General features: G+C 40.0%; 1 protein-coding gene across 4 annotated transcripts in view; it reads right to left on the bottom strand.

Annotated features, from left to right (window-relative positions):
* ttc7b (tetratricopeptide repeat domain 7B) overlaps window positions 1–20,089 on the bottom strand; it is a 92,316-nt gene that overhangs the window by 66,486 nt on the left and 5,741 nt on the right. For all 4 annotated transcript variants that reach the window (XM_028442523.1, XM_028442524.1, XM_028442525.1 and 1 more), the window contains exons 2-5: window positions 8,219–8,373; window positions 8,064–8,139; window positions 7,882–7,974; window positions 4,174–4,337 (exon numbers count right to left, since the gene is read on the bottom strand). In XM_028442523.1, coding sequence (XP_028298324.1) covers window positions 4,174–4,337; window positions 7,882–7,974; window positions 8,064–8,139; window positions 8,219–8,373 — 488 coding nt within the window. The remainder of the gene's footprint in view (window positions 1–4,173; window positions 4,338–7,881; window positions 7,975–8,063; window positions 8,140–8,218; window positions 8,374–20,089) is intronic.

Genomic DNA, 20,089 nt, shown 5'->3' with positions numbered 1-20,089 from the left:
GGTCATGTCGAGAGAAAAATAAAATGTACATTGACTACATGAAATACAGAACCCAAATTCTTGACACTAAATACAAAACTTACAAAAATAAGTTAATCATATTGAGATGGGCAGAAAGACTATTACAAAAATAAATTGGAAGACAATAAGAACAGTTTAAAAGACACCTGGAAAATTCTAAATAAGGTAATAAGACCAAATGCCCAATCAAAGAAGCTACCAGAATATTTTATGCACAATGGCAAACAAAGAAATAATGATGTTGATATAGCTAATGAGTTTAATTCCTTCTTTGTGAATGTGGGAGCCAACATTGTAAACAGTTCAGACAAACATAACCCTGACCCCAAACCCAGCCAAACAATCATGAATGACTGTGCTGAAAGTGGAGGGAGTATAATTCTACAATCAATATACCTCAACGAAATCACAGAAAGTGAGATTTTCACTATTGTACAAAAATGTAAAAATAAGTCTTCAGTGGACTGTGATGGGCTGGACATGATTATAGTAAAAAAGACAATAGACTGTGTCCTCACTCCTCTGACAAATATTTTTAAGCTTTCTTTTAGCACCAGCATTTTCCCTCAAATAATGAAAACTGCCAAAATAATACCATTATTCAAAAATGGCAAAGATCATGTATTTAATAACTATAGAGCAGTGTCATTAATGTCTCAGTTTTCCAAAATCATAGAGAAATGGTTCACACAGAAACTGGACTAATTTTTGAGATTGAAATCCAACAGATCAACTTCTTTTGAACTCACTCATTTAACAGATGAAATACTGTATTAGCAGCAATTGATAAAAATCAATATATAGTTAGTATTTTTTTAGATTTACAGAAAGCATTTGATACTGTAAATCATCAAGTATTGTTGGCAAAACTAAATAATTATGGTATAAAAGGGCAGGTGCATAAATGGTTGGAAAGCCATCTAAACAACAGACAACAATATGTTCAAATAAACAATCAGAAATCTGAGTGTAAAACAATAATATCAGGAATTCCACAAGGTTCAGTAATTGGGCCAACTTTTCATTTTATTTATCAATGACATCAATGAGATTAGCAAAAACATTGGATTTTCTTTTATTTGCAGACGACACTACCGTGTACAAAACCGGATTTGATCCAGAAACACTAATCAGTGATATGGGAACTGAAATGACATATTTAAAAACATGGTTTGACAGGAATGATTTTGTAATTAAATTGGAAAAAAACAAAAAGTATGATTTTTGGGACAAAAAACCATGGGAATCAGAAGATTACCATTGGCGATGCAACTACTGAAAATGTTTCCGAAACAACATTTTTGGGAGTCATGCTGGATGATAAAATTAATTGGAGGAGTCACATTGAATACATAAAGGAAAAAAAAGTAAATGGATTGGCATATTACATAAAGTAAAGTATATTTTTGATGAAAGAGCATTATTCAGAATGTATACATCCCTAATTGTCCCATACTTCACATATTGTATTGAGATCTGGGGTAATGCATGCAAAAGTTTTACAGACCAAGTTTTCCTGCTCCAAAAGAAAGCCATAAGAATCATAAATCACAAAGGTCCAAGAGACCACAGGAATAAACTTTTCATTGAAGGTAATATTTTGAAATTTGTAGATTTTGTCCAGTTTGACCATGTGGAAAATCAAAAATAAATTAGTTCCAGAGCACATTTATAATACATTTATACTAATCACAGATGAAAACAGCAGGAGGAAAAGAAACTTTTGTGTACCATTTGCTCGCACTTCACTCAAACACAGAGGTGTTGTTGCCACTGGGATTAGGTTGTGGAACTCATTGGATGACAATTTAAAAACTTGTCATACTATTGTTCAAATTAAACATATGTATAAAATGTTGTTGATTGAAAACTACAGACATCTGTAAATCAAACATATGTAAAACTATTGACATCTGTAACAAACAAAATTGGGTTTTTTTGTAACAAACAATTAATTTAATAATGTTGTACCTGTTATAATGTTAAAAAAAAATCTCGCAGAATTGATCGGCGACCATCCACTTGGACATTCTTTTATTTAACAAAAAGGGGCATGTATAATAAGACTCTGTCTTCAACATGCTCCTATTCTGACATGTGAAAAATACAGACTGTCAATTACAATGCAGATATTGTAAACAGGATTACATGGAAGAATACATTTGATTTGATTTGACATAGCAGATATGATTGTTTTTTAAATTCCAAATTAAATTAACATTTTTCTTGTACAATTTGTTTATTCTACATTGTTGATATATTATTTTGTTATTAGAGCATTCAAAGATGAAAATAAATCAAAATTCAAGACCTATAAGGAGTGTTCACGTTACCTATTCATGATAGTGTGAAATTAAATAATGCTAAAATAATTGTGATAATCGTAATATCTCAAATAATTCTTTGACAATAATTGCACCAAGAAAATAGTGAGGCAGCTAACAGAGATTTAAATTACATCTCGAGTATAAAAAGTTTGAGTGCTGGAACCTACAGAGCATCCATTGCTCTAAAAGGTGATTCTTAAAGAGGACATATGATGAAAAATCCTCCTTTGCAGTTTCTTTGAGCACAAATGAGGTAACTTGAGTGTCCACCGGCACACAAAATGTGAAATAAAACCATCCACTCGTTTGTTTGTGGTCTGTGTAAGTCTTATAATACAGAGAAAATTGCTCCGTTTAAAATGTTCTGAGTTTGTGATGTCACAAGCGAAGAAAATAGACTCCCCTCCACTGGTAACTCCACCCCCAGTAGCTATTCTATTGCCTCGTATCACTGATCTGACGTGTTTGTGACACAATCGATTCAGCGGTTGAACAAAACAAATGATCATCACCTTAAATGCACTATTAGAGGTGTCCCGATCCGATATTGATATCGGTCCAATATCAGCCAGAAAACTAATATCAGATTTTATCGGACTGCATCTAAAATCACCGATATAAGTGCTCTGATAAAATTTTCCGCTCCAGCACTTCTATCCATAGGTGACTGAGGTTCACACTCCAACAAAGTGGGTGGAGGTATTGAACCTTAATGTTGGTGCTGGTCTTGTAATTAATTATTTTCTATTTATTTTATTCATTTGTAGAATACTGCAGATCTTATGTTGAAGGTAAAAATGTATGTAACCAATTATTATTAATAATACTGTTGCTGACTATTGTTCTGTTTGAGAAACATTACTTGATCAAGTATTATTAACAGCGCCGCTTTTACGGTGTAAATTATCAACTTACGGAGTTAATAAAGAATGAGTTCACTCAGAATGTAGGCTTATTCAAGAAGTTAACCGCTTTAATTTTGTCCCAGTAAGTTGTTGCTGCAGCCGTGTCACTGTAGCTGAGCGGGAGGAAGAGGCTGCTGCCTTGGCTCTACACTCTACACAGTGAAGGACGGGGCAGGGAAGGGGAGATCTATGCAAATCCAGGGACACACCCCCCAAAACAGAGGGCTCTCACAGAACTCGTTTTTACAGGGTATTAAACCTCTACTGTTGCTTAATTCATGTTATGTTATGACCAAACACCAGCACAGATATGTAATTTAGACCACAGGAAATTGTTTTAAAAGGTGAACATTTTTCACATGTCCCCTTTAAGTTGTCCTGCTGGTGCATTCAGTAGTGGGCGCTCCTTGAATTACCCCCCAAAACCAATTTAACTTACATAATGGAGTAGGTGCTAAACCTAATCAAAAATGGACCGACACCCGGAGCTATAAATAATTGGAAGTATTACAAAAAAGAGGTTCATGAAACTTGCCTTTACTGTTTACTGTTTACTTAGGTTCTTTCAATAGGTTTTCCCGGTGGGATATTGTATATGTACAGTAAATAAACAGTTTTTCTATCTGGATCATGTCTCCCTCATCTGCCTCCTACCACATTTCTAGCCACTTATGTCCCACTCCATAACACACTTTACTGCAAATCCACACATGGCTTCCAGCTGAACAAGGAAGACACCTTAAAACATTTAAGCCTATGATACTATGTGAATGATCAGATTCCTTCAACATGATTGATGGTTGGTTCATCAGTGCTTTGGCACCGGGCCCTGACAAAACATTTTGTCAACCCTTAGCTGAGTCTGGGAAGAAAACACAGCCTGGAATAAACTGTTTCACACCAATAAATAATAGACACACCTTTTCAGCCTCCTGGAGGTAGAGCAAAGCAATGTCTCCGGATTTTTCATAGCAGGTGATTATGTCCTGCTCCCGGTCTGTTGTGCTCCTGCTGGATGCTGGGGACCCAGTATTCTTATTAGACAGAGCTGGGGAGGCAACAGGGACCTTTTCTAGGCACAGGCCTGAGGAGGGAGAGGGAGTGAGTATATCATATATTTACAGCAAATGAAAGACCATCAGTTATATTATCAGAGTTTGTTGTGTTGCAAGAGTAGCTTGTTAACAGCTATTACAAAAATGTTTTGCCTATATTTCACACAGAAGAGAGAGGTTAGACATTGTACTGCCACCCAGTTGGCAGAAGTAGTACTGAAGGCGTTAGAGCAAATAGGAGCAGTGACAATGTATCAGGATGCCACCCTCCACCCAGGTCGTTGGGAGTCTCTGTGCCCCATTAGGTAGTTTGTGTTAGGTGATGAGTGTCTGTACTAGGGTGTCTAGTCTGTTCTTGTGTGCGTGTCATCCATTGGTCTCTGTGTCTGTCAGTGCCTCTTTGCGTGTGTCCCTGCTGGTGTGTGTCAGTCAACGTCTGCGTCTCCTAGGGGCAGATTCACTAAAGGTTTAGGGGTATTAAAACGTGTGCAAACGTCACTCGCTTATAAAAAGTACAAACTCCAGGGAATCAGGACTGCATGTCTTCAGCGCGTCACAATGCACCCACAATCTATTTAGCGTGTTTCCCTCTGAAAAATATGTGAAGTAGGTGGATCTCATAAGGGGCGCAAAAAAATGGAAGGAGGAAATGCAAATAAATTAATGCAGTGGGCGCAATGCAATTCATCAAACCTGGAACTGTTTGTGGTGATTGCTTTTGCAACGGGAAAATAGTACGACTGACAAGCAGGTGCAAACACACATGTAGAGACCCTCTGCAGTAAATGTTGACACAAAACACAGCAGAGATAAAAAAAAAAAAAAGACTCCAGTTAACCTTTCTAGTATAAGAAAATAATTCAAATAAAACAATAGTTAATATTAACAGCCACTGAATGAGAAAATAAAGTATGAGTAAACTGTGTGAGAGGAAGAGAAAAATCTGCACACCCGAGGCGGTGCGTGAAGTCAGGTGTGGCTGCGATGGAGAGCGGATGCTGTGATTGACAGACTGTGTTGCTGCATTAACTCAGATCAATGGCAGATCAATAGGACAGTTTCTGTCCAAATCTGCCTGTTTTTCAAGGACTGATCAGAGCAGTCACATTAAATTGGGGGGGGGGGGAAATATCATTAGGTTTAAAGTTATTAAAAAAAAACAAAAAACAAAATAAAATGTACTTGTTTATTTAGTTTTCTACATAATTAAATGTTTGTGCAGCAGACAGAGAAGTTCATCTGCCTCCAATTTAACTTCCTCAAATGAAATTGCATGCTTCTGTGCACTAAAGTCTCCTAGGGCTCGAGACTGCGACCAAAATGGTCGCATATGCGAGTATATTTTCAGCGTGTGCGAGTGAAAATTTTATCTGGTGTGTACGGGTTACCTTATTTTGGAAAAAGCGGCTCTGCGCTTCGTCACGTCCCACAGAGTGCACTTCTCTTTCTTTCTCTCTCTCCGCGCTGCGGGATTACCGTAAAACCGTCTATAAAAAGGCACTGCAAATTGGCTGACGGCTTGGTTGACCAAGGATTTCGGAGTGGAGGCTGGCTTGACCGCAGTGCTGCGGGTGAGTAAACGGTTCACGCTCACACAACTTGGCTGCGGGTAATGCAACGGTGAATGCACCAAGTATAAACACCAAAGTGCTCCTTTGGAGTGCGCGCGGTCCGTGAACGGACTCAGGCATAACGAGCCCTTCAGTGAGTGTGCGCTCACATTAAGAGCAGCAGTAAAAATGAAGAACGCACCGAGCGCAGCAATAGAATGTACACGCTCATCAGAATCATCATGGAGGAACCAGAACTAATGGACTATGATGCCATGCCGGATGTCCAGCTGTAGTTCTCTCAGAGCATGGGTCTGCAACCTGCGGTTCTGGGGCCTAATGTGGCCTTTTGACTCTTTTGCAAAGGCTCCCTATAGCTTTAAAAAACTATTGAAATAAATAGTTTTGTTTTTTGGTTTTTGGTTTTTTACAGAGGCTACTAATGATTAATGACAAACAAAATCAAGATATAACAATTTGTAAATCTAAAATAAATCACGTTGTCCAATGACTCAGCACCTTCCTACTTCATCTCCTGCAACATCTACAGACCATTAACTTTTCTGGCACCTGTGGCTAACCTTAAGTTTTAAATCTCTGGTAAGATAACTAAACCAACAAAAACAGATTTTAATTGTGTGGGAAAAGATTCATTTAACCACCAATGTGCCGGTTAAATATGCATGCTTTATGTGCGGCAAGAAATGAGCAATTAGCATGTGTTGACCACATGTTCATGTGTTATCAAATTCAAGTCACTTCAATGAGATGTGTTAGAATTTGGAGATGGAATATACTGGTTTATTTCTTGATGTCAATTTATTTTATTTTAAACTGTTTTTAAGTTTCCATTTACATGATAAGTATAAATCAAATCAAATTAAACAAACATTATTCTATACGATTTTAACTGTATAGAATTTAACACACTGTATTGTCTTCATTGAGAAGGTTTTTTTTTTTTTCGGCTCCGGGAGAACTTTAATCCAGATACGATGAGGTTAAATGGTTCATTTGAGAGAAAAGGTTTCCGACCCTTGACCAGGGGAAAAGGGTTATAAGAGCTGGACCTTCTGGATTAAATTCCATGGGGTGAAGCAATGCAGATGCTAAGTTATGCTACGGTTAAGGTAATTCAAGTACAGCATTTTTGCAGAATAAAAAACAAAAACAGAATACATGTAACTTGTTGTTATGCTTTGCTGCTGTTTAAAAAAAAATTATGTTTTCTTTTAAAATTATATAAAACTAGTACAGTGCCGTCGTAAGTATGCATTCAAATAGTGAGAGGAGCTTAAGTAGAGCTGTCAATTATGGCCAAATGAGTATGTGTTTTGAAGGTTGGATGTACAAAGAGGTGTACACACTCTGTTACTGTTATAAAGGAGTTTTTTAGCAGGTGCAAAATAAAATAGTGTGTGCGATTTCCCTGGTTGAATTCTATGAGACATGTGCATGATAAATGTTTGTTTTTTTTTTGTTTTTTTTACAAATTTTTATATTTTTTTTCGTTTGGTGTATTTTTTTTTGGAGTCATGTGTATTTTTGTATCTCTTTGTTGTCTTTTGTGCATTTTTTCTGTAATTATAGTTTTTTTTGCTATTGTAGTGTAATACTGGAGTCATTTTGTGTATTTTTGTATCTTTTTGGTGTAATTTTTCATTTCGTTTCTGCAATCTTTGTGAATTCCTTGCAGCAGGTGAGGAAACTGCATCACCAAAGGATTTAGGGACGCAGCTGGTTTACCACCCTTTATTTCAGATCTTAGTGAATCCGCCTCCCAGTCTGTCTGGTCTTTGTCTGCGTTCTCTGCAAGGCTGTGTTTGGAAGTGTGTGCATGTTAATGAGTGCATTCATGTGGCTGAGGAGTGCGCAGCAGGGTATTTCTTGCTGGTGCGCTATGTGCCTCAAGTTTTTTATTGGTCGTTATGGGTGTGAGTGAACAGTAGATCAGGAGAGTGATTGTGTACAATGTTTGAGTCTGTCAGTGGGATATGGGGCAAAAGAAAAAGACTGAGTGTACCTTTAGTAGCATAGGCCTCTGCTATCATGGACAGCCTGTACACAGGGGCTCCCACCAGCTGCATGTCATCCAGGCTCAGGCGGTTGTAGTGACCTTTTTTAGTCAGCAGCATTGTTGGAAAGCAGTATTAGAATTCTTAAAATGTTCAAAGATTATAGAGCTATCTGGAATTACAAGCTTACTTAAGGCATCGCTGTATTCACCCTCCACATAGCACAGCTTAGCAATCAGCAGACTGGCTTCCTGAATGTAATCAGCCTAACAATATAAAGATAATGGAGAGATATGGGATCTTAGATCAGATATGGAACCTAATCATTCAACCTCTCTTACATACCTTAAGATTTCCTCTGTCCAAAGCAGCAGTGAGGTGTTTCCTGACCTCCACCAGTTTAGGTCGGGGGCCTCTGGGACTGGCCCCTTGTTTGATGGGGTTCTCCTTCAGGTACGTTTGGAGCTTGCATTCTCCTAACAACAGCTCACCCAAGTCATCTGCAAACATTATCAATACATTTTCAAAGAGTCAATGAGCTTCAATGTCCTCACAAATTTGTTCCCCGTTAAGTCCTCTCTTCCTCCTACTCACTTGTGTTATGCAGCGAAATCCCTGTTGCATTTATGTAAATAGTACAGCTGGCTGATTTAATGCACAACAAGAGCTCACAATAACAATGCCTGACACATGAGAAGTAGCTCCAACACACATCCTTATGTTTTCCATAGCAATAAATAAAATGAATAATTTAATACTTTTGATTTCAGGATAGTGTGTAATCAAAGCACAACGTATATAGACTTCTCCTTTGGGGAATGGAGAGGCACCATAACAGGAAGGTGGGTAGGACCACATATTTGGGCCTGTCGGGTGGAGGCCTGGTCCCTCTGTTGATGGCTGGGCCACCGTGTAGAATGCAAAGGGCTCAGGGCTCTGTGCTAGGTCCAATCCTCTTCTGTATCTATATGCTCCCCCTTGGTAATGTTATGAGAAAATGCTCTGTTAACTTTCATTGCTATGCTGATGATACCCAACTGTATGTATCAATGAAGCCAGGTGAGACAAATCAGCTATCTAAACTTGAGGCCTGTCTAAAGGACATTAGGGCCTGGATGGACCAAAATGGTCTTCTTCTTAACTCAGACAAGACTGAGATCATTGTACTGGGCCCATGACACCTTAGAGAAACCTATGCTAGCCTAACTGCCCTAGATGGCATTACTCTGGCACGAAGCACAACTGTTAGAAACCTTGGGGTTCTATTTGATCAGGATTTATCCTTCAACTCTCACATAAAACAAACTTCAAGAACTGCCTTCTTTCATCTCCGTAACATTGCTAAAATCATACCTATCCTGTCTCAGAGCGACGCCGAAAAGCTAGTCCATGCTTTTGTTACCTCTAGACTGGATTATTGTAATTCTCTTTTAGCAGGCTGCCCGAGCAAGTCGCTTAAGACACTTCAGCTGGTTCAAAATGCTGCAGCACGTGTACTGACTAAAACTAGGAGAAGAGATCACATTACTCCTGTATTAGCCTCTCTGCATTGGCTTCCCATAAAATATAGAATAAAATTCAAGATTCTTCTTCTCACTTATAAAGCCCTAAATGGACAGGCACCAGTCTATCTCAAGGAGCTTGTAGTGCCATACAATCCCCCCAGAACACTACGCTCTCAAAATGCTGGCCTACTCGTTGTTCCATTTGTCTCTAGAAGTAGTATAGGAGGAAAAGCTTTCAGTTATCAGGCCCCACTTCTCTGGAACCATCTACCAACCACGGTTCGGGGGTCAGACACCCTCGCTCCCTCTAAGGCAGGGGTGTCAAACGTACGGCCCGTGGGCCGGAACCGGCCCGCCAGTGGGTTCAGTCCGGCCCGCGGGATAAATCTGCATTATTAAAGAAGAATAAGCTTCATTTTCTTTAAAATGTGCAGTTCCTATATTGTCCGCTAGGGGCGCTGTGTTTTAGTCAGTTCTATCACTTTACCCGCTTTTTCTGTTGACCCTGGCACCCTCTTCAGTGAAATGTCTTTGTCAAAAAAAAGAAAAGTGGACACAGAGTGTCGGATTTTTCAAGAAAAATGGACCTCTTCCTATATGTTCACGGAGGTGAATGGGAAACCCGTGTGCCTGGTGTGCATGCAGCAAGTTTCGGTGCTTAAGGAATACAATATTCGGCGCCACTATGAAACTCAGCATGGTGAAAAATACAACACCTTGCACGGAGAACTGAGAAAACAGAAGGTAAATGAAATGCTGGTGGGTCTGAGGAAACAGCAATCTGTTTTCACCCGGAGCCGAGAGGTCAGTGATGCTGCGGTGAAAGCCAGCTACGTAATTGCTAGCCAAATAGCATTAGCGTCAAAGCCGTACTGTGACGGGGAGTTCCTCAAAAACTGTATGCTGAAGGCTGCCGAAATTGTGTGTCCTGAGAAGCGACAAGCTTTTGCCAATATTAGCTTGATGAGAAATACCGTGGCAGACAGGATTTCGGAACTATCGGCAGATTTGGACAGCCAACTGAAACGCAAAGGGGAGTCATTTCTGGCATTTTCTATTGCAATTGATGAGAGTACTGATATTACGGACGTCGCTCAACTGGCCATATTCATTCGTGGAGTTGACGAGACTTTGACTGTCACAGAAGAGTTTCTCGAGTTGGTGCCTGTGACCGACACCACAACAGCTGAGGACATTTTCCGCTCCGTTGTTGGAGCGCTGGACAGAGTCGGGGTGGACTGGTCCCGCGCCGTAAGCCTGGCTACTGATGGTGCACCGTCAATGATCGGGAAAAAGGCAGGTGTTGTGACAAAGTTCAGAGAGAAAGTACAAGCCGCAAACGGAGGAGGTAATTTTTGGACATTTCATTGCATTTTGCATCAGGAGGCATTATGTTGCAAGTCGCTAAAAATGGATCACGTCATGGAGGTGGTTGTCCGAACTGTTAATTTCATCCGAGCCAGAGGTCTCAATCATCGTCAGTTTGACAGCTTTCTCAGTGACTGTAACATTACCCATGGTCTGCCATACCACACTGAAGTAAGATGGTTAAGCAGAGGTGCTGTGCTGAAGCGCTTCTTTGATCTACGTGGGGAAATCGGACAATTCATGGAGAAAAAAGGAAAACCTGTTAAGGAATTACAGTGCTTTGGCTGCAGGACCTTGCATTTATGGTTGATATTACAGAGCACTTGAATAATCTGAACAAAATGTTGCAAGGACGCAAAAAAATTGTAACACAGTATTATGACAGCATACGTGCATTCAAGTTAAAGCTCGCGTTATGGGAGACGCAGATGGCAAGCGGTGACGCTGCTCATTTTCCCTGTCTCAGAGATGTGTGCGCAGCAAGCGTTAACCCTCACGTGACACAGTACAAAGACAAGATTTCAGGGTTGCTGAGGGAGTTTGAGAAGCGATTTCAGGTCTTTAGCGAACTTGAGACAGAATTTGCAGTTTTTCGCTCACCATTCACAGTCAGAGCTTCTGATGTGCCCATTGACATGCAACTTGAAATCATTGATTTGCAGTGTGATGTAGAATTGAAGGACACATTTGCTTCTGTGGGCAAAATGTTGTCCATGTTTGGGACTACCTACCTTTGTGAGCAGGTCTTCTCAGTAATGAACATTAATAAAACAAAGCTTCGCTCAAAGCTCACACATAAGCACTTAAATGAGATTCTGAAACTGGCTGCTTCTCAGGACATGAAGCCTGATATTGATGCACTTGTGCAGGCTAAAAGATGCCAAGTTTCAGGGGCAAATACTGAGCAACACTAAATCCTATGGAATGCTGCTTTCAACATTGCACTATAAAAATAAACAGCTTTGAATATTTGCTGTTGTAATTGCTGTGAAAGTCAGTGCTAGTCAGTAACAGATTTACAACAGGAGAGTTTTGTTGAGTAAAATATTATTTCTTATGAATGCCATATATGTTATGTATGTGAGTTTTTTTTTACATGTATACATTTTATTTTATATTAACAAGGAAGGGGACAAATTTACTTTATCAAATGTCTGTTTAAAACAGCTGCCACTTAAGATTTCAAGTGTGTGGAGTCAGTTCATGTGTTCAGAATTGCTTCCCAGATGTGGAAAATGGATTTTAAATCATTTCTAAATTTGTATGTGTTTGATGTATTTTAACATGCAGGACAGTGTGTTTAAGTTCCACAAAACTGTGAATAAATGTTTTGCAACATTGTACAATCACTGATCAGTTTTTATGCATAATGCACTTGAATAAATGTTAAAGTGAGTAAAAGTGTTGTTGAAATTGCACATACTTTTCTTAAAAACTCTTAGGTTGTTCATAATATATTTAGTAAAAGGGACAATTCATTTCATATAAAGATTTTTATAATTTACTTCTTCTTCTTTGCACCTATACAAAGAAAAAAAGTGGACTTATTGTTAGTTCTATGTAATTTTGGAATGAGTTTACTAGTCTGGCCCCCTTGAGATCCGATTAAGTTGTATGCGGCCCCAAGACCAAAGTGAGTTTGACACCCATGTTCTAAGGTTATGCTCAAAACATTCCTCTTTGGTAAAGCTTTTAGTTTGGAACCAGCTCATAGCTCATAGTTAAGATGCAATAGGCATAAACTGCCGGGGGGGTCTGGCACGCTCGGTTGGAGAGCTGGTTGGAGAGGGCGTTAAGAGAAAAGTCATTTAGGTTAGAGAGGGACCGGAGAGGGTCCCATTCCTCTCTCTAACACTCCCTCTATGTCTGCTTCTTCCCTTGTGTGTTTGCTCCTGTACTCCTTCTGGCTTTTGTCTTGCAGGTTGGTGGGATCCTCAGTGTGGAGTTACAGAGTCTCACCAACTCTGCCTCCACCCTTTCCTCTGCACACACCCAACACGGCATAACGTGGATGGCTGTTCATCATAGGAATGGGATCCACACAAGGTTCCTGCTGCTTAACAGAAGGTTTTCCTTGCCGCCATGATGAATTCATGTTGAGTGTGGGATACATATGTATGTGTATATACGTATATATGCAAATGTGTGTATCCATAAAAGGAAGAGTCCGTCCTTAAGACTGCTCTACTGTAAAGTGTCTTGAGATACTATTGGTTATGATTTGGCGCTATACAAATAAAAGACTGATTGATTGATTGAGATTGATTGAAAGTGTGAAAGTTTCAGGCCAGAATGCGTTTGCACCCATTTTAGCGCCCCATAGTGGTGCACTTTTTCGTATGGGTGATCTGTGTGCTCTTCTATGGTTACCCTGTAAATTTCACATCCCTCAACATAATACTTCAACTGAAATAAAGGTTTGTTTATTTACATGTTATGTAGTAATAAGTATGGATGTAACGATTAATCGTAAGGCAGTTAAAAATCGATTCATAGGTACCACGGTTCACATCGATGCTCTGAAAATTGAATCGCAGTACTTTTTTTAACCAGCAGAGGGCGCTATATATTAATCCTTCCAGAAGCGGACGTGACGGGCGGAATCTGCTACTATTTTCTTTCTGGCCGCCATTTACTGTTAAACATGCTCATAAATGATTCTTTACTCCTTTAGCACCGAAAGAATATCTGTAATATTACGTGAATATCTGTAAAAGTCAGGTTTTTCTATTAACTCTGTCTGCTAGCATAGCTTCTCTTCTTCACTGGTGGAATAACTGCATGCCAACCGACCACTGGGTTACCAGCGCCCTCTGCTGGTCTAAACAAATATCTGACGTAAATACAATAAAATGACTGTTTTTTTTTTTTTTTAAAGTCCAATTGTTAAGGCACAAAATACATTTTCAGTTGCACTTTTAAAAAGAAAAAGAAATATTACGCAGTTTTAAATTGTTTATTATAGAACCAGAATTTAAATTAATAGGCTTCTTCATTTGTATTATTCCTTTATTTATTTCATTCAAGATTTATTTTTAGTTAAATTGCATCATTTTGAATAGTTTATCAAGGGATTCTTTTGACAATGAAAAATAAAAGGAAAATAGTACAGTATTTTCCCCAAAAAAATAAAGGAATATTTTTCAGTCATTTGTCAACATTCCCATTTTGTAAAATAAATCGTGATAAAATTGTATCGTGAACCCAGTATCGTGAATCGAATCGGGAGTTGAGTGAATCGTTACATCCCTAGTAATAAGACACGCCCACTTTAACCAATCACGATTCACTTTGAGATACGGTCCCAGGAGCATCCCAAGGTCATACCCACCAAATTTGGTAAAAATCGGTCTCGCCATTTATGAGATATACATTTCCCATATTTGCAGCGCCCCCTAGTGGCGTAAATTAGCAAAATTTTGCTTACACCCTTACAGTCACATGCCAACCAAGGATCTCAGATTTGGTGTTGTTAGCATTTATTTTGACCGAGATATGCAACAGTTATGCATTTTTAAAGCTCGCTAGAAAAATTTACTCAGTAATTATTTGCGCATATTTTGAGGCAACAAAATTATTTTATCAGCTTTAGATCAAGTCCAACTGAAGACTCTACGTGCCAAGTTTCATGCCGATTAGACAAAACCCCAAGGAGGAATTTGAAAAAGTTGGTTTTTGATATGTTGTGACTTACAAAGAGCAATGTGCTGTGGGAGTGGGTGTGGCCTATGTCAGAAGATGCAACTTTATGTCGGGAACATGTGGATATGAAGTTTTTAAAGATGTGAATTAAATTGTTAAAGTTTAAAGGCCAAAATGTTTACTTTTACCAGGGGGAAAATAAAAGGTAACAATTATAATCAGAACGATTACAATAGGGTTCCTAGCACCACTGGTCCTAGGAACCGCGTGGTTCCCTGGCCCCGCGGGCTTGGCCCCCTAATAGTAATAAAGATCCTTCTGATTACAATAGGGTTTCTAGCACCGCATACGCGGTTCCCTGGCCCCGCGGGCTTGGCCTCCTAAATATTATATTCACTCAATAACAGCAGCACACAACACACTAAACTTATTGATTACATCACAGTTAAGTTATTTTCTCTGCATTTCACCCATATCCCCCTCACGGATAGCAGTGGCTACCAGAACATTGCGGGCGGTCCGGGAAGCAAATTAGTGGTGGAGGAGGGATGAAGGCCTGCTGGGTACCCAGGGCAGTGTCGACAGGTGCGACGGCCAGGGCGAGACCGCTGCGCCTACTGGCGCGGGGGGGGTTTCAGTTCCGAGCAACAGACCGAGCACCCCCAACTAGTGCCCACGGCGAGTCTGTCTTTGCCCTCGGAGCGGACCGCAAAACCTGTCACTTTTTTTTTTTTTATAGCAAAAATAATCCCACACAACTGACATGCTGCTCCTCTTTGGTACTAAACTTTGTGCAGTGTTGGCTTCTGTCAAGCCTGAGGCCATTGAACAACAGGTTAAAGCAGCCTGCTTTGCGCTGCTCCGCTCGCAAATCACATGGCCAGAATTTTTTTTTTTCAAAATCGCAGGCTTTGCTGTTTGGAAATCTTGTTTTATCATATTGCAATATTATCGCAAATGCAATTAATCGTTTAGCCACATTTCTGACTCCAGAACAGAGGTTCAATGTTTCCAAAATTCGAGCCTCACAGTCCTGACTAGAGGCTGGGAAGAAAAAAAATGTGTGTGAGACTGACAGAAACCTGAAAAAACTAACTTTTTTAGCTGTTGAATCACTGCTTGGCTGTGACTCATCCACAGACAGCGACAGTCACATGAAGAGGATGCTCACAACAACGATGCCATCATAAATGAGGTAAGATTTTTTTTAATTCAAATATCAATATTGCTTGTTATTTAACACAAATTATATTATATATATATATATATATAACATTATATTCTCATCTGTTTCATGATGCAGGTCCTGATGTACTGATTCAAAGGCTGATTGCTTGGTGGAAGGTGAATGACCCTTGCCTCATTGACCAAGTCATACTTATGCTTTGCAGCTACCTCTACGCCATCTGAGCATCTTTTCTCTGCTCCTGGAAACATCGCCTCAAAGAAGTGAGCCGGCCTCACACCCAAGCATGTTGACATGCTTACGTTTCTGCACTTCGTTTTTATTTTTTAAACTTCTTTAGCTAAGTTGGCTTGTTAATCTTAGTTTGACTGTTTGCACTTAAATAATGCCAACCTTTGAGGAAGAAAGGTCTTTTTTATGCTTTTATTATTATGAAAGCAATTCTTTAGTTGGTTTAAAGTTCTTACCTCCAGAACCTGTTAGGCAGGCTAACAACATCTTTTGTTACTTTTTTAACAACATTTTTCCGTTAGGAGTAGTTGTTCAAGATCACATGCACTTTGTATTATTTAAAATGTTTTTTTATTGTCATCACAATTTTTCATGTTGAAAATACAACTACCATAAATACATTATTTTGACTGTAAAACATGCTGTCAGAGTACAACAGGTTGTGAGGAATTTAAGAGTAACTAATCCGATTGGACATCTGTGCACAGGAGATGCCCTCGCAATCTGTCAGATTTGGAGCGGTTTTGTAAGGAAGAGTGGGCAAATATTGCCTCATCAAGATGTGCCACACTGATAGACTCTTACCCAAAAAGACTGAGTCCTGTAATAAATGCCAAAGGTGCTGCAACAAAATATTAGTTTAAGGGTGTGCATATTTATGCAACCAGGTTATCTTAAGTTTTTTTTTTTTTTTTTTCAACTTTAAAGGTTTCAGTTTGTTTTTCAATTGCATTGTACAGGTTATAGGTCACATTAAAGGTCCCATGTCATGCATCACCAATCTCCATTTGTTCAAAGAACCCCAAAAACATAGTATTTCAGGTTTATTTTCCCAAACTCGCCTGTTTTCTAGAGTTTTAGCCTCTGAAAAGTCACTTACTGAGCAACTCTACACAAACGGGCTGATTTGCGGCCTACTTATGCATATTCATGAGTGGGCGTGTCTATAGACGGGACACTGACTTCCTCCTCCCCGCACGGTGACGTAGGGCCAGAGGACGACCCGCCCTCCTCCCACCCACTCCGTAGACAAGCTCATGCTCAATGTGCACATTTGTGGGAATGTCTGTTTACATGTCAATCATGGCAGAGAGCTTCCTGGGGGCGTGGCTTCTGCAGCTCAGTGCTGGGTCAAATTCGTCATCAAACTTTGAACGCGTCATCAAATTGGAGCGAGGTGTTTCGGATCGCCCTGCAGTCAGAAAGGAGCAAATCACCCTCTAATGATTGAGGGAATCAATGAAAAAATCACTTTGGGCATGTGTATGAAGCCCTAATAGCACTTTTATCATGTTTAAAGCACAGAAAAGTGAATTTAGCTTAACATGGGCCCTTTAAAGGTGGAAAAAGTTGGGAAATTATTTATCTTGGTGTCATTTTTTTACATCACAAAAACCTGGCATTTGAACAGTGGTGTGTAGACTTTCTATATCCACTGTATGTTTGTTGTTTGTGCTGTAATAAGCCATGCCCACTTTGACCAAACGCGATTAACTTCGAGATGTGGCCTCAGGAGCGACCCAAGGTCATACCCACCAAATTTGGTAAAAATTGCTTGCCATTTGGGAGATATAAATTTCCAATATTTACAGTGCCCCCTAGTGGCCAACAATATTCAAATTTGGCTCATACACCCACAGTCGCATGCCAACAAAGGATCTCAGATTTGGTGTTAGCATTTATTTTGACCGAGATACGCAACAGTTTGTGTTTTTATAACTAGCTAGAAAACTTTACTCGTTAATAATTTGCGCAAAATTCTTTACTCAATTTTAGATCAGGTCCAACTGAAGACTCTACGTGCCAAGTTTCACGCTGATTGGACAAAAGTAGGTTTTCCAGTTTTCGCGATTATAGGTGGAAATTGGCATGGCCCAACCCAGGTGATTCAGTGCTATTCAGGGAATCTGTGGATATGAAGTTTTTGAATGTGCGACATACGGTGTGAGAGTTATAGGCCTAACCGCGTTGACCTTTAGCGCCACCTGCTGGCGGACATGTGAGTTTCTGCGTTCGAGGTACATGGGGGGGTCTGGATCAACCCTCCAAATTGTACTACCCTATAGAATTCAAGATTCTTCTTCTCACTTATAAAGCCCTAAATGGACAGGCACCAGTCTATCTCAAGGAGCTTGTAGTGCCATACAATCCCCCCAGAACACTACGCTCTCAAAATGCTGGACTACTCGTTGTTCCATTTGTCTCTAAAAGTAGTATAGGAGGAAGAGCTTTCAGTTATCAGGCCCCACTTCTCTGGAACCATCTACCAACCACGGTTCGGGGGGCAGACACCCTCTCTACCTTTAAGGTTAGGCTCAAAACATTCCTCTTTGGTAAAGCTTTTAGTTAGGAACCAGCTCATAGCTCATAATTAAGATGCAATAGGCATAGACTGCTGGGGGGGGGGGTCTGGCATGCTCGGTTGGAGAGAGGTTGGAGAGGGCGTTAAGAGAGAGGTCATTTAGGCTAGAGAGGGACCGCAGAGGGTCCCATTCCTCTCTCAAACACTCCCTCTATGTCTGCTTCTTCCCTTGTGTGTTTGCTCCTGTACTCCTTCTGGCTTTTGTCTTGCAGGTCCGTGGGATCCTTAGTGTGGAGTTACAGAGTCTCAGCGGCTCTGTCTCTACCATTTCCTCTGCACACACCCAACACAGCATAACGTGGATGGCTGTTCATCATAGGAATGGGATCCACACAAGGTTCCTGCTGCTTAACAGAAGGTTTTCCTTGCCGCCATGATGAATTCATGTTGGGTGTGGGATACATATGTATGTGTATATACGTAAATATGCATATGTGTGTATCCATAAAATGAAGAGTCCGTCCTTAAGACTGCTCTACTGTAAAGTGCCTTGAGATACCATTGGTTATGATTTGGCGCTATACAAATAAAGATTGATTGATTGATTGATCTTGCACGGTTTAGTCTGCAGCACCACTTTTACCAAGATAAAAATTTAAATTGGAAAAACTATCATAAAAATCAAAACAAAAACAATAGGTTTCTCAGCACCCCACATAAGCGGTCCCCAGGCCCCGCAGGCTTGGCCCCCTAATAATTATGCTATAATTGTTATCAATTTTCAATCATGCAATTACAATTATAATTGACCCCAACCCTAGGAGTAACGCCCATAATCAAGGCATTTTTTTTTTATTTCCCTCCTAGTGGCAGGTCAGCAGAAAGCAGGGGTTTAGTTACTCTTTAAGCAAGTGGGTTAAAATAGCGATTCAAAAATATGTGCTTCAAAACAAAAACATATTTGAGATTAATCTAAAAAATAATTGTTAGTTGTATATCTTGAAGTCGCCAACTCTTCACTTCCTCACAGTCACAACAAGGATGCGATTAGGTGTCAAAACATGGTACAGTTGGAAAGACAGTTGGGAGCGCACCAGAGTTATTTTGTGATTGCGTTTGTAGTTTAAAGGTTTTCACAGTCATGTCCGTCTGCTGCGGAGTTTGGTCAGCACACTTTAAGTTAGGAGAGTATAGTGTGTTGAGCTCAGCGCTTGCTTCAGCCTTCTCTCAGGATGTTGCCAACGCTCGTCCTGGATGAGTCTCTTGTGCTGTGGACGAGCCCACCCTGATGCTGACTATGGGGCCATAACTGTAACAAAACTATTTGCGTGCATAATATAATCCATGTGTCTGAACATTGATCTGTGTGTGTAGAATTAGGATTTGTAAACAAAGATGTCTGTGTGTAATCCAATCTGTGTCTGTACCTTGATCTGTGTGTGTTTCAATCTGTCTGTATCTTGATCAGTATGTGTGTTTCAATCTGTGTGTCTGTACCTTGATCTGTGTGTGTGTTTCAATCTGTGTGTCTGTGCCTTGATCAGTGTGTGTGTGTTTCAATCTGTGTGTCTGTGCCTTGATCAGTGTGTGTGTGTTTCAATCTGTGTGTCTGTACCTTGATCAGTGTGTGTGTGTTTCAATCTGTGTGTCTGTACCTTGATCAGTGTGTGTGTGTTTCAATCTGTGTGTCTGTACCTTGATCTGTGTGTGCGTGTTTCAATCTGTGTGTCTGTACCTTGATCAGTGTGTGTGTTTCAATCTGTGTGTCTGTACCTTGATCTGTGTGTGCGTGTTTCAATCTGTGTGTCTGTACCTTGATCAGTGTGTGCGTTTCAATCTGTGTGTCTGTATCTTGATCGGTGTGTGTGTTTCAATCTGTGTGTCTGAACCTTGATCAGTGTGTGTTTTCAATCTGTGTGTCTGTACCTTGATCTGTGTGTGCGTGTTTCAATCTGTGTGTCTGTACCAACATCCATATGCGT

Source organism: Gouania willdenowi, unplaced genomic scaffold (genome assembly GCF_900634775.1).
Source record: "Gouania willdenowi unplaced genomic scaffold, fGouWil2.1 scaffold_55_arrow_ctg1, whole genome shotgun sequence".
NCBI lineage: Eukaryota > Metazoa > Chordata > Actinopteri > Blenniiformes > Gobiesocidae > Gouania > Gouania willdenowi.
Note: the sequence above shows the minus strand (reverse complement) of the source record. Positions and strands in the feature narration are given on the sequence as shown.